Raw genomic sequence first — 15,400 nt, 5'->3', positions numbered from 1 at the left:
CTTTTAACACATACAGCCTTTTGTGCCTGCCAATTATTCTGAAAGTGATTTATGGGACATCTGTAATGAGATACTTCTTTCTAATATAGTGGTACCTTTGTTTTAAGTACACAATTGGTTCTGGAAGTATGTACTTAACCTGAAGCGTACTTAACCTGAAACGAACTTTCCCATTGAAATTAATGGAAAGTGGATTAATCCGTTCCAGACGGGTCCGCAGAGTACTTAAACTGAAAGTACTCAAACCGAAGCATGACTGTATAGAGATATGTTTTGAGACTTTCTATGTTAGTAATGGGAGAACATGAACGTATTTTGTCTTGGGAATCAGTGACATGGCCAAGCCCTTCTTGGCCAGGGAGCTGGTGATAATTTCCTTACAAATGTGATTGAGGGGTTCAAGGCTCCCACCCCATACCAGGGACCAGCAAAGAGCTTGTGGCACACAGTGAATATTTCTGGGACACACTGTATAATTCTGGTCATCTCACTTCAAAAAGTTAGAAAAGGGCAACTAAAATGATCAATGGGGTGGAGTATCACTCCTAAACAAGGAAAGGTTACAGTTTATTTTATTTTTTAAAAGTTTACATAATATACGAGTAAGAGGAGTTATAATAGATGTGTATAGTGTGGAGAAAGATACAGAAACATTTTTCTCCCTCGTGATTGAATCTGGATGCTGGAAGATTCAGGACACACCAAAGGAAAGTAGTTTGCACAGGGGTTTAAACCATGGCAAGATGCAGTGAATGCTATCAACTTGGGTTAGACTTATCTGTGGAGGAATGATACTTCCAACAGCTATTCGCCATGAGGTCTGTGTTCTACCTGCATTCTCAGAGGCATCTTAATTTTATATTTAATAGCAGGAGTGGAAACCAGCTCTGCTAAAAGCTGGAGAGCTGCTACTTGTCATAATATAGCATAATAGCACCTTGACCATAGGCAATGCATGTGGCCACACACACTCATTTTAGATGCATCTTTCCATCGCTACAGTGCATAGTCAACTTGGATTGTGTGCATTTTAAGTACTGTATTCAGGTTGACACACACACCCCACACACTTCATTTCCTGTCAAGTGTGTCACCTCCTTGGGGGAAAAAGATGTGCATAATGGTAGCATCTCAACATTCAACTTCTGCTTAAAATATCAATTCCGAGAGCAGGGGAAAGCCATCCTTCCCTCAAGAAATGGCCAAACGAGACCCAAATAGATATGTATGGATTTCTACCCTAACACTTCCAAGGCAGGGATCAAGCTACTTACACACAAAACACTGATCTGCCAAAAAAAAAAGTCATTCATTGTACTCGAGGAAAGGCATGCAAATTTTCCAGCTGCAGTTCTTTAAACGTAACCAATTTAACCCCCCTTTCAGAGACCCTTTCCATATGTGTCTTGTTTCGCACCTGACATGCCTGCTGGCCTTATCAAATGCAAACGCCAGCCTGCCAGCCAGGAACCGAGAGCATCATTTTGAAGTTCACACAGTTGGCTAGCGGCAGCGGCCTTTGCTAGGATGCGCCTTGAAGCATTTGCTCTCTTTTTCTGGCATCGCAGAAAAACCGGAGTTTCCTGGGCAGCAGCTTCACTTCCACTGGCATCGCTTCGTACTCCTCGCTGTCCACAGCCAAGAAGCCTTCCGTATCCTGCAGAGAAAGCAGGAAAGATGAAAGAGACATGCTGACTAAGGCTAGGGCTGAGCAGCTGGGGCTCTTTCCCTCCATGGTCACGTAGCCAGACATATACCAGACAGGGCTGGTGTTCGTCCTAGTTAGGGCTCCACTTCAAGGTGTTCTCTTCTGAAACACTTCACTGAGAAAGCACTGTTTGTTTCTTTTCTAAAATGGCTGTTATCACAGTTCAAGGGTGTACTCCAGCCAGGTAAAGCTGTCGAGGCTATGCCCAGTAGAGGGGCGTGGCCTACCTAGGTGATGTCACATGATTGACAGGAGGGCTGCCTGACTGGAGGGTGAGAGGCTAAATGGATTAGGGAATAGTCCTGGTCCCCTATGGCTGAGATTTCTCACCCCTGGCTCAAACTCTGCCAGGCAGCATCGAGTCTCTCACTTAAGACAGCCTGCAAACTACAGCCTGCAAATTCCGTAAGCACTTCCCGGTTTTTGCATAGGGACCATCTAAGGAGGCAGTTCCTGAAACTGCCACCTGAAAGTCTTCCCCCACTGGATCCCTGCTATTAGAGGTGGGGCCCCCATCACCACCTCCTAGAAACAGGTTAGACAAATTAGTTCTGTTTATTTTTATTTTTTATTTTTTAAGAATAAATTTTATTATTTAAAAGCACAAAGAGTAAAACACGTACATACAAAAGAGTACAAAGAAAAAAAAGAAAATATAAGAAAAAAAACATACCTCAAAAATAAACACAACTATTACAGTTGAACAAAGATACTTCCTGTCCCTCCTATTATACATTTTCACATATCTTGTACTTCACAGGTTTTAACTGATAATATCCCTTTTTTCCTCTTCCATTCCATTTCAATCATTCTTAATATTCCCAAACATCATTCAATGTCCGCAAATAGAGAATTGTTTGGATAGTAAACTTTAAGATACCCTTTGTTACTTTTTGCACAGATAGATCTCTCATCGAATCAGTCAGCTTAGCCATTCGTATATAATTTAGCATTTGTGCTTGCCAATCCATTATTGTAGGTAGTGTTTCGCTCTTCCAACTTTTTGCCACCAATATTCTGGCTGCAGTCACTCCATATAGAAATAAAGATCTTATTTCCTTTCTTATTTCTGATGGTAGTATATTTAGGAAGAAAATCTCGGGTGTCTTTTTAAATGTCTTTTTAAATATTTTCTTAAACTCCTCATAAATTACATTCCAGTATTCTTTTATATTCTTTTACAAATTAGTTCTGTTTAACCTCCTCTTCCCACTCCACCCCCCTCCGCCTCTAAGCTGCAGAACTGAAAAGTCCTATTCCACCCATAGTCAATTTTGGGATTCCAAACAACCTACCCCTCAAACGTATAGCACGATTAGGGGGCAAAATCAATTTACAGGGTCTTGAATCTCCCCCTGCCCCCACTCCTTGTCTCTGTGTCCATCAAATGTGACTTTTTAACTGGGGATTATGCTCAGACACGTGGAATTTGCATCTTGGGAATTTCTATGGACCTGGCTTCCTACCCATAACTACAGGATTCTCTGAAAGCTGGAATATAGGCTGCTATTTTGGAAGGAACTGAGGAGACAGTTCAATACCTTGGCTGGATTGCCCACAAAAACACTCCTCCTGTTGCCACACAGTGGCTTTGCCCTGGGAATAGAAAGGGACACAAGAGGAGGTGGGAATACAGCACAAAGGACTGTATTCACATACTGATTTTTTAAATTAGGAAGGATGGGTGAAGCGGGCTTTTGGGCACAACCCATCCCAACAAAGCAAGTTGGAATGTATTCATTCTGACTTTATACAACAGAAGGAAATTTGCCTAGTTCTAGGTGGGGACAGGATCCTTCCATTACCTGTAAGGAAAGAATGAGGAAAGCATAGCTTTACACCCTATGTTTTATTTCTCACCTCTGCAAGCTGCAAGATACACCTGCTAGCCTGAAGGCACTGGCTTCCTTCTGGGCACAAGTGGGGGTCCTCCATCTTTTGGCTTCTGTGCAAAACAAAGGAAGAGAGCAACAAAGTCATTCTTTCCAGCTACGCTTGAAGCACAAAGGGGCTGTCGAAAAGCCAGCAAGTAGTTTGCCTTGCTAACTGGAAAGGCACTGGACGACAATTCTTCTTCTGCCATGGCCAACCAAGCTAAATAAAACATTTTAAGAGACTGATGAACTTGTGTGGCAGAAGGAATTGATGAAGTAGCACCAAGCCTCAACTAGGAAGGAAAGACCCTCCCCTAAAATGGGGAGTGCAAGAAAAGCAATACAGTGGTGCCTCACTTAACGAATGCCCTGCTTAACGAAAGGTTTTTTCTAGTGGAGGTTGCCTCGCTAGACAAATTCGTTTTACGAAAAATTCGTCTAGCGAATCGCGGTTTCCCATAGGAATGCATTGAAATTCAATTAATGCGTTCCTATGGGCAAAAAAAAAATTCAATGCTTTCCTATGGGATTCGCTAGATGAATTTTCCGTTATAAGAAAAGACCCGTGGAATGAATTAAATTCGTCTAGCGAGGCACCACTGTAGATGTATCTGAAAAACCAAGCTACAAGCAGCAATAATTGAACCACCCGCTATGAGCACATTATCTACAGTGCAGGTAGGAAATTTTTGGCTCCACAGGCCAGATCTTCTTTTATTATTATTATTATTATTAAACATCTTTCTGGAAAGTTCAAAAAGTACTGTACATATGTGCATCAGACATGGTGAGACACAAACAAAAGAGAAAAATAAAAGAAACAGAACCCGTGCAGAAGTCCAAAACTGTATATTTTATAAGATTGTTATTATACTTCACCAGAAGAGTCTGATACACACATGTCCCTGAATCAGGAAGTGCTTTGCATGGAGTCCTGCCAAACTGAGCAGGATTTAACCTCCTGCTGTTTGGGCTGCCTGCTGCTGTTCACTGCTAGGAACATGAACGCCCCATCAGGATGTATTGCACCCTCACACCTGTCAGAATATGTCACAAGTGAGTGGGTGGGCATGGTTTGGGAAAACACCCTCGCAAGTCAACTTGAGTCCACCTGGTGAGCCAAGATTTGCCCGCAAGATGGAGACCCTGCCCGCTGATTTACAGCCCAGAGGAACTCCACCAGGGTAATCCTCGCGCAGCCCCCAAAAGAAGCCCAATCTCTGTTAAAGAACGAAATGCATTAAGATTAGACAAATCGGAAGAGAAAGCTATGGATCGAGTGCAGCAGTGAGGAACTGTGGCTGATTCGGGGGCTCGTGAAGCCAACGGTCTTGTCGGCGAGCCTAAATTAAAATGGATTACAAATTCCTCGAGCTGCCTCATCCTTTTAATAGTAGGGACTGCAAACCTTAATAATTAATGCTTGGAAGTCAGTTCCATCAGCATCAATGCAACTTCCCTCCAAATCTATGCACCCAAGACTCAGAGTTCATCACCCTCAACCAGACTGCAAGGCGAAGGGATCCTCTGGTTTTACACAGAAAGAAGCGCAAGACAATGTCACTTGCTGAAAGCTACAAGCTCTTTGCTGTGCTCGCTTTGAACCAAGGTTCAAGTCTAGTAAGATAGCTTGGATCGCCAGCTGCTGGAGTATAACCCCATGTCTCCATGCCAGGGTGAGGAATCAAGCTGGGGACCGATCAGAAGCAGCCCTACTTAAGCTTCAGAGAGGCGGTTGCCTTATGAGCCCTTGGACTCATTGTGGCAACACCACACTATGCCCTGATAGTGCATACTGGGGTTTAGGATTCAAAGGAAGGATTTGGATGGAAGCCTTCCCTCTTATTCACCCTCTTCACTGACTTAACAGTGTTCCCACCTGCTGTCCTTGTCTTGAGACTCTCCTGGTTTTCAGATATGCTTTTATGGTTTGCATTTTTATCGTTCAATTGTGCTTTGGGATGTTTTACGGAAAGCCATTCACAAATGAAATAAATAGCGACAGCAACAATGTAGGAAGTCGCCATGAGTCAACACTGGAGCAATATGAAGAGATTCAAGGAAACGGGGAAATGATCTGCAGCCTTGTAGTGGTCATGGAAACTATAAATTAGAGACTGTGATTTGCCACCAAGAACTATTCCTTCGGTGTCCTTGCTGACTGAACCTGACACAAGAGCTGGGATCATTAGAAGGGTTTATTTATGCCAGGGGCACCAATTAATTTTGTCTCCACTCTAGATTTCAAGTCCAGTCTCTCCAGTTTTGCCCTTAATGCACCTTACTATACAAACTACCAACTAACCCCAAAAGCACATTGATAAGTATATTTAATGATAGCAATAAGGCATATAATTACAGGTTCTCTACGACTCACCCTCTTTTAATGTATTCTCCTTTACTGATTGAATCTGGTTCAATGCAAATATTCATGAAGTCTTCTGTGCGCTAAAAGAAATGTTCAGAAATGGATGCATTAATACTAACAGCCACAGCATCTCATGTAAGCCCCCACCATCTGCCTCTGAATGAATTCAGTAGCTTCTCCCATTCTCTGGGGAATAACAGTATTTGGGAGCCAGGAGAATTCAAAGCAAAGAGTTACCTGTGTGAGCCATAGAAGGGCACTGTCAGGTCAAAAACTAGACAGAATGCGCGTTAACACATTCTCATATTCTCTCTCTCTCTCACACACACACAGCTGCAATCTCCTATTCACTTACCTGAGTGCAAGTCCAACTGAACTGAGTGGAGCTTACTCCTGAGTAGACATTTACAGCCTTGTAGTCCCAGGGCAATGAACTCACGTCTGCAGTTGAAGCAGAGTGTTCTTTTGTAGAAGGAATAAAAATTAACCTCCAAACCTCCTCTTTTATATCTTAGAGAAATAGCACACAGAGTGACATCTTCTTAAATCTTTCAATCATCCTTGAAGCTAAGGATTCTCAGATTGGCAAGTTCAGGTTCAGAACTTATTGTGGTGGCCTTGTAAGCAGGTTGGTAGGCAGGGTGGTACAAGTAAACCTATAGCTGAGTGCCCAGAGCTCAGAATGCACTCAGGAATCGCACCCAACCACAACGCCCTAAATACAAAAGCAGTGCTCTGAGTCCAGAAGAATCTCTTAGCAGCCCAGCGAGCTGCATTCTCGCTCCTTTGATCTACTGCACACATACCGCCTAGCTGGCATTTCATTTAAAAACTGGGCATATCGGTAATTATCTTTCAATCTATGGAGGGATGTTCAATTTAGCTCCTAGGTACTTGCTGTTACTCAGCACAAGGCATCTCAGTCTTTGCTTCCGGTGAAAAAAATGGTAAAGGGAAGACATAAACAATAATCCTTAAGGCCTCTTGCTTTCAGGCTTGTGTTCTGTGCTAAAGTCCTATGAGGGCGGTGCTGAACATACAAATAAATACAAGTCAAAAACTGAAAAGCTTGTGTAAACTATGCAAAGTGAGCACCCTTGAATGGTGTGCCTCAACTTGCATAATTGCAGTTTGCCGTATTTACCAGCCTTGCAAAATTTATTCTACTTCCGTTAGTCATGAAGAAAAGATAAGAGCTGTGTGGGGCCCTGGAGCCCAGCTAGCTTCCTGATCATGAGAAATTGTTACCCCCTTTGGCTTCAGAGATCCAGCAGGCTTTGTCGACACACTTTCAAGTATATTTGAGAAGCAGTAAGGTCTAGGTGGTTTGTGCCTCCTTAAAAGCAGAGAATCTCAATAAATGGTATTCTGCACTAAACATTCCATGCTCCAATGGACTTACTGCACAGGAAATGACACACACATTTTATGTGCAGAACGGGCACAGGAACTCATAAAGTACAAAAAGCATGTGTGTGTATATGCTCTCTCTCTCTCTCTCTCTCTCTCTCTCTCTCTCTCTCTCTCTCTCTCTCTCTCTCTGGCACAGCCCATTTTAAGAAGCACACACACGGCCCACAGGGTGTGGGACTTAGAAAGAGGCACAGTAAAACAGACACACATATCTTGGGTTGCCACTATTTCGAATTCAGACCCAATATAATAGGCCTAAGCAGGCTGTTATCCCCTCAAGTTACAAAGCAACTACTTTTGTGAAGATGAAGGAAAGCTTAGCATTTTTTTATTTATTTCTCTACTCTTACTTTCAAGTCAAGATGTCTGTTCTGAGTAGTGACAGAGAATTCAATAGCGGACAGCTGCATTTCTCGCCAGGCCTCCGGGGTCACCTCCTTGGGGATTTCTGAGGTCCGAGAGGAAAGACACCATTAAACAGAAAGTTAGATAAGCGCTGTTGTATTAAGATCAGCAGAGGCCCAGATCGTTCTATTTCTTGTTACTTCACAAGGCCTTGTTCCATCTATATTTAATGCCGGCGGCTCAAAGGAACTACAGCTGCAGAAAAGGAAGAAAGAAGTTCAAAGTTCACACAACAAAAACAAAGCAACTCGCTGACTTAATTGGAAAAGGTGATGGATCTCTCAAGGCCCTGCTGCAGGGCCACAGTGGGGAGAAAGGATTCTTCTAATGAACAGCTTTAATATGTCTATCTATCTCAGAGAGAGAACGACTGACTGCTTACCTTTGGGGACAGGTGCCCAATAGTGTGCCAGTCTCTTGTAAAGCCTGATGTATAAAGGAGGTCTAGGGGTCTTCTGCTCAGGCTCCTCAGGAGGCCTCGGAGTTGGGTCCAAATAGGAAAGGGAGGCTAGATGCTTCTGAGGCCACTCCTTGGAATTTCCAGAAAGAAAAAGCAAAATAACCATTTCTACAGGGGTATGTGAGAGCTAGACCGAGCATTCATTCAGCAGCAGGCAGACTTGGGATTATGGTTGCCACCAAACAGCCACAAGGCAGAAGAGGCAATCTAGGGGCTGCTGCTTTCTCCTTAAGCCATTCAATTAGCCCATTTCCCTGTGATGAGGTGAACAAGAGTTTCTGTCAAAGTTGAGGGGGACGGAGTGGCTGGGGAAGTGTGTGTGAGGAAAGAACTATACTTCCCCCCCCACGCAGGTTACTGTCCTGCCGCAGAGAATAAATTCTGGTCTAGCTGTTCTAAATTGTGTCTTGCAAAGGCTGCACTTGACTGTCACACTAAACTGTGGTTTAACATTATGTGGATGAGCTGCAGCAAGACTGAGTACAGTGTTGCACTCTTCCCTCCCATGTAGCCAGGAGACGGAGCCCTTCTGAAGAGATTAACTTGTCCTGTTGAACAAACCAGGAATCCTGGTAAGGTTCAAAACAAGAAGCCAAACCATTGTTATGAAGCTGCTTTTATTTAATTTGTTCAAGAGTTCAAAACAACTCTGTTTAATTTGAACAGCGTTTGTTCAAAAACAGTATTCCTCGTTCATATAAAACGAATCACACAGAAAGGTGGAAGGGGGGAGAGATGAGACTGACGCTTTTGTTTGGGCTCACTGCAGCTTGTCCACATACCACTAAACCATGGTTTAGTATTACGTGCAAACTCAGATAGTACATAAGTTATGATGTGTCAGGGCATTTCACAGGAGAGCTATATGTTTCTTATCTGCTAAGGAATCAAGAAAAGGGTGTGAACAGGGGGGAAATGCAGCTACTTTAATGTATGTCAAATCCTTCAGTACCTGAGAAGTGGAGCAATTAACCTTTCTGCTCATTTTGCGACAGAAGGTAGGCTGAATGCAAGAGGCAGATTATCAACAGTCCTGTGGGCTCTATTTATAGGCACCACTTACGTCAATTGGATAAATCGCAGGGTGAATCATTAGCATAACAAAAACCACGAGAAAGGACTGCACTAGAGGAAGGCAGCCGAGTAACCTCAGCTGCATCAGTCTGTTTACCCTTCCATAATGCAGTTAATATTCCCTAGTAATTTCTAGCATTGCAATATTATTTCAGCTGCATTCCAGGATTAGATTTTTAGAAAGCTAATTGTTTCTGCCACCCTTTTCTGGCAAGATATGAATAGCCAAAGCTGGGTCAGTTTTGAGCTATGTTTTTTTTAAAAAGTCAACACTGTCTTAAAATATGATCCGTAAACACTCCAAACTACATTATATGCTGCATACAGTATGATCACACAAAGTTGCCTCATACAGAGTCAGACCCTCTAGCTCACAGCTGTCCGGGTGTGACTCTCCAGGAAATTCTTTGGTTTCGGACTAAAGCTGGGGACTTCATGCACTCAAAAATGTGATCCACCACTGTGTGCGTCACAGATCTTCCCACTGCGATAGCCTTGTGCGACCCATATTGAAATGCCTTTACCTTTAATGTATTAAAGAAGTGGGCTGCTTTGATTTTCAGAGGCCCAAGATACCAGTACCTAGAAGAGAATAAAACGAACTGAAAAAGCAAAATAAAACTGGGGGCACAGGGAAAGCAGTCCTCTTTTCCAATGCAGTATCTACTAAATCTGTTTCTTACAACCTAATCTTAGGACGTTAGATGCCCAAGCAATTTCGCAGGAAAGTGTAGCTGGCACCTGGATGTGTGCTAATGTATTCAGTGGGCTTCTCTGGATGACCTGTTCGAAGTTTCTTGAGCATTCATCCTGTTTTGCTTACGCAAAGAGGTCAGACCATGTCTGGTATTTATTCAGCACTTGTTCCGATTTGTTTGCGGGGGCAGTTCTACAAAACTGAGCATTCATCCTGAATTCATCCCCATGTGCTTTTGGGGTATTTCCTCATCTTCCTGTTAGTCATTTGTTCATCCCACACTTTCCCTGTCACTTTCCTCACTGCAAACAGTCAGGTTTTTTTTAAAATAGAAAAGTGGATTGATTGCACAAAGCACTTTAATCCATTTTAATTGCACAAATGTATATTTCTGGTATGTGCTCTAATCTGTCGCGTAAAATAGTGACCATTTAGAGGCATCTCATGTCTTTCTCTGGAAAATGGTCCAGGGATTCAGAGGCAATCAGCAGCTGTCTTAACACTACACAGCCTGATCTGGTCCCAGTGGGCTCCTTGCTTGCATATTGTTGGAGATAGTGGAGAAACTGTCTACAAGTACAATATAGAGGCAAAGATAAAACAAACCAATAGTGGTCAACTTACTTGCTGACTTTTGCTCCTGCATCTCTGTAAGACCCCCATCTTAAACCAGTCACAGCAAAGACGGGCTGGTCTTTGTTCCCCTACAAAGGAAAAACAGACAATCACTAACAAAAGTCACATGTTATAAATTGCAGTAATCTGTGGTGATCTTGCCAACAACGGATCAGTGGCCTGAGAACAAAAATACCAGCCACTATATTCCAGCAACACATAAAAGAAAGGAATTGCAAATTAATATCTCAGTGTAGAGTGCTTGTCTGCAATGTTATTTTAGCCATGAGTCATTTAATTTTGTGGCTATCAGAAGACCAAAGCAAAGAATGTCAAGTAGTTATCATTTAAATGAAAGGGAAATCTTCACAAGATGATGGTGATGATTAATCTGCTGGATTTCTATCCCTTCATTGCTCTCAAAGAAGCCCAGGGCAGCAAACAACAAAGTGGTAAAAGCAGTGCAATTAAAAACAAAAAGGAATTTCACACATTTAAAAACAATTAAGAACATAAAAAATAGAATGGCTTAAAAACATTATAGGAGCAAATCCCCCTCTTCTACTTCCCAGATGCTTTCATACATAGCTCAGTTGATACGAGCATAAGGCTCTCAATGTCAGGGTCATGGGTTCAAGTCCCTGCCCTGCACTAGGTGAAGGAGCGTCTCCACCCCCATCATTCAGCCCGGACGCTGAGATCCAGCTCCAAGGGCCTTCTGGCGGTTCCATCATTGCATGAAGCGAGGTTACAGGGAACCAGACAGAGGGCCTTCTCGGTAGTGGCACCTGCCCTGCGGAACGCCCTCCCATCAGATGTCAAGGAAATAAGCAGCTCTCCTATTTTTAAAAGACATCTGAAGGTAGCCCTGTTTAGGGAAGTTTTAAATATTTAATACTGTGTTGTTTTTAACACTCGATTGGGAGCCACCCACAGGAAACTAGCTGGGGAAACTCAGGGAGTATAAATAATAAATAAGTAAACAAATTATTATTATTATTATTATTATTATTATTATTATTGGTGCGTTGTTCTTTAAAGAATGATTTTATATTGTCGCGTGCTCTTTAAAAACATAATGGGGTTGGAAAAGCACATGACAAAAGACAGATGAAGAAAAATATCCCTAAGAGGAGGACCTAAGAAAAAAGATGGCTACCTTAATCTGCAAAACATCAAGTGGAATAGTCTCTCCTTTCAGTATGGACAACGTGGCGTCAGTAATATGCCTGAAGAAGTCAAGAGGAAGACGTTATTCAGTAGCAGAGGGCGTGCTACCCTTGCAGAGCATCCTAGGCATGAAGGACCCTAGAGGGCACCAGAGCTGAAAAGGACCTCCCCCTACAAGGTCCTTTGCTGCCAGTCAGAGTTGACAGCATTTGGGTGAGAGGAACAATCAGCCTGACTTGGCATAAGCACATTCACATATTCCTGCACACACACAAAAGAGGACATTGGCATGTAAGTTAGAGCTTTTATTTCAAGCCTACTCTGATCCCATAGCCTCAGGGCAGGTGACACAAAAAGCCTTCAGTGGAGGCTGCGCTGCCATGAAATAAAAGACTACCTTCTGCTCTCTCCCAACCATAGTCTTGCCCATTAATTTGTGGGTCTTGCAATAATAATAATAATAATATATTATTTATACCCCGCCCATCTGGCTGGGTTTCCCCAGCCACTCTGGGCGGCTTCCAACAGAAATATTAAAATACACTAATTTCTTAAAGATTAAAAGCCTTCAGATGTCCTCTGAAAGTCTGGTAGTTATTTTTCTTTTTGACATCTGGTGGGAGGGCGTTCCACAGGGCGGGTGCCACCACCGAGAAGGCCCTCTGCCTGCTTCCCTGTAACTTGGCTTCTCTCAGTGAGTGAACCGCCAGAAGGCCCTCAGCACTGGACCTCAGTGTCCGGGCAGAACGATGGAGATGAAGAAGCTCTTTCAGGTATACTGGACCGAGGCCGTTCATAAAGTTGACTATAGATGAGGTTCAAATGTTATGATACTTGTTCACCGAGCTGCTCCAGCGAGGAGTGGTATGGTTTGCGTGTCTGAGATTTTACCATGAGAAAGGAAGTGTGTACTTACCTCCTTTCTCCCATGTGATGTTATTGTATTCTTTTTACTTTCGCTTCTGGTCTCAGAGGAGCTGGAAGCAAGATGCACAGCTCTGCGTTTATGAGCTGGGTAGCAGAGAATGGACTTTGTAAATAGCCTTTAATAAAGTAGTTTTAGACCTACTTTATGGCTCTTTCTTACCCACTGCACGGAGCAGGGTGTGTGTGTGCTGTTCTACACAGAGGACAGTTGCATATCACAGTGCCACTGGTCTGTCCTAACCGGCAGCCAGGGATGTGCACATGGAAGTGCTTGGACCCTGGGGCAGACTCACGCTAGCCCCGGCCGCACATTCCATTTTGCCATATTTTGCCATAAAGCTCACTAGGAGGTTGCAAGCAGAAAAGCAAGAGTTTCTGAATGCAACCTTTTGAGTCGGTTTCCCGCTGTGCTGAAACAAACTGAATGGATCAGGATGCATGAAAAGGGAGGATGCTTACATTATAGTTCTCAAGTTACACTGGCACATATCTTTCATAGTTGCATTTATATCCTGCCCCTTCTTCCTGCTGTGAAATCTCCAGAAATTCAACTCTGTCTTAAATGCAAGATCAGAAGCGTTTCCAGCTTCAGGGAATGGTCACATAATAGGGGCGGGGCAGGGGATGGGGAACAGGGTAACAAGCCTCAGTCTCCACCCCCATCGTTCTGCCCGGACGCTGAGATCCAGCGCCGAGGGCCTTCTTGGTAGTGGCACCCGCCCTGTGGAACGCCCTTCTAACAGATGTCAAGGAAATAAGCAGCTATCCTATTTTTAAAAGACATCTGAAGGCAGCCCTGTTTAGGGAAGTTTTTAATATTTAATGTTGCATTGTTTTAATATTCGATTGGGAGCTGCCCAGAGTGGCTGGGGAGACTCAGCCAGATGGGTGAGGTACAAATAATAATAATAATAATAATAATAATAATAATAATAATAATAATAATAATATAAGGTGACAACAAATCAGTGTGAAAGGCACTTTGGGGACAGCTAAATCTGGGATGTAGTGCATTGCCTTCCCATCATACTTTTTCTGTTCCACAGCAGTAAGTGGGTATTATTTCCCTGCCACAGAGAGGCCTGCTTGCTATTGCTCACTGTATCTTAATTAGCATTCAGTTCAACAGAAGCTTTGCCGGTATCCTTTGTAGGTAATTTTCTCTAGGCCAACTGGCACAACATCCTTCGTTTGCAGCTCGGAGAAGGCCAAGGCTCTTGTAACAAACCAGACTTATACTTGCCAACTTGACATGACTGAGGGTTGCCCCCTTGCCCTTTTCAAGTGGAAGCTGGACTCAGCAGTGCTGGTTTTAATTAAATCGCTTCCAGGCCGACCTTTCAGTGAGAACAAATGCAATGGGATTCGGGAGCAAGGCAACCAACCTCAGTGGTGCCTTTCTTAAGCTAGCACCCTTCAGAGGTTTTGGACCACAACTCCCATTAGCTCCAGCCAACATGGCCAATGGTCAGGTGGGTGGAGATGAAGTTCGTCACATCTGAAGGGCACCAGGTTGGGGAAGGCTGGTGTAGACCAGGGGTGGGCATGACGACTCTGGTTCAAATCACCAGGTCAATGAAGAAGTCCACTGTAGCCAGACTTTACAGGGTTGCTGCGAGGACAAAACAGGGAGGCCCCTCAGATGCTCCCTTGGACTCCTTGAAAAAAGAGCAGGGTACAAATGTGACAATAAATGTAAAATCTGTAAGTCTGTGGAATGCTCTCCCCAGGGAGGTTCATGTGATGCCTGCATTATACACCTTTAGGAGGCAGGCGAAAATGTTCCTCTTCAACTAGGCCTTGGGCTGATTGACATCCGATGCCCTTTTAAATGTGTTACGGGTTCTTGCTTTGGTTTTGTTCTTATTTTTATTGTGTATTTTGTGGCTTTTTCTATGGTAATTTCATGTTGGGAACTGCCCTGAAATCGATAGATGAAGGGCGGTATACAAATTTAATAAATAATAATAAGTCTGAACTTTTACAAAAACTACCACTTTTAGGTACATAAGGTTATGATATAGATCTTTTCTCATTTTTGAAGGTGACCATATATAACATAATCGTGAAGTGGCTAAAATGGTCCCTTTTTGGGGGGGGGGACCAGATTTGCAGCCCTTCCTTCAATATATACCAGTCTCCTCCTCCCTGCCATCCTACTCCTTTTCACACTGATTCTTGCACGCATGCACACACACACACTTACTGGACTTGGTTTGCACTCTCAGGATAAAGCGTGTGACTTAAGGTGCTGGTCTTTCCGAGGGGAATGAATCCGATGGGAATCTTACTGAAAGCTGCCTGGGAACAAGGGCAAAAACAAATTTGCATCAGCGCCAGCTGAATGCAGCTCCCTTTCTGTGCAGAGGACAGCTGCGCCCGATTTCACTCCCCACCCCCCACCCCAGGCAGGCTCTTCCTGAAAGGGAGGCAGTAATAGAAAATGACTCGGAACATCAGCCTCTCCGGACAGCCCCTGCGAGTGCCAACTGGCTACAAAGCAGCCTTCTGTAGTCATTAGCCGCATTGTTACACACGCAGAGCCTGGCACGTCCTCTCCAAGCAATGTATAGATTCTGTCAGCAACCTGCCATCTCCTAAAAGACTGAAGGTGGCACCCGAAGCGTGGCTGCGCTCAGGCTGCATTTCATCTCCAAGCAAAGCGCAGCTGAGACAGGAAATTCGGTAA

The 15,400-nt window shown here is 43.6% G+C and overlaps 1 protein-coding gene across 2 annotated transcripts in view; it reads right to left on the bottom strand.

The window, feature by feature from the left end:
- Positions 1-556: 556 nt before the first annotated feature.
- Positions 557-15,400, bottom strand: part of AGK (acylglycerol kinase) — a 38,882-nt gene continuing 24,038 nt past the window's right edge. For both annotated transcript variants that reach the window (XM_035127089.3, XM_035127087.3), the window contains 9 exons: positions 14,918-15,012; positions 11,774-11,843; positions 10,624-10,703; positions 9,827-9,884; positions 8,151-8,298; positions 7,714-7,811; positions 5,960-6,030; positions 3,569-3,653; positions 557-1,657 (listed from right to left, as the gene is read on the bottom strand). In XM_035127089.3, coding sequence (XP_034982980.1) covers positions 1,523-1,657; positions 3,569-3,653; positions 5,960-6,030; positions 7,714-7,811; positions 8,151-8,298; positions 9,827-9,884; positions 10,624-10,703; positions 11,774-11,843; positions 14,918-15,012 — 840 coding nt within the window. In that variant the 3' untranslated portion in view covers positions 557-1,522. The remainder of the gene's footprint in view (positions 1,658-3,568; positions 3,654-5,959; positions 6,031-7,713; positions 7,812-8,150; positions 8,299-9,826; positions 9,885-10,623; positions 10,704-11,773; positions 11,844-14,917; positions 15,013-15,400) is intronic.

The sequence above is a fragment of the Zootoca vivipara genome, chromosome 9, assembly GCF_965207765.1.
Source record: "Zootoca vivipara chromosome 9, rZooViv2.hap1.1, whole genome shotgun sequence".
Classification (NCBI taxonomy): domain Eukaryota; kingdom Metazoa; phylum Chordata; class Lepidosauria; order Squamata; family Lacertidae; genus Zootoca; species Zootoca vivipara.
This window is presented reverse-complemented; position numbering and strand designations above follow the sequence as displayed.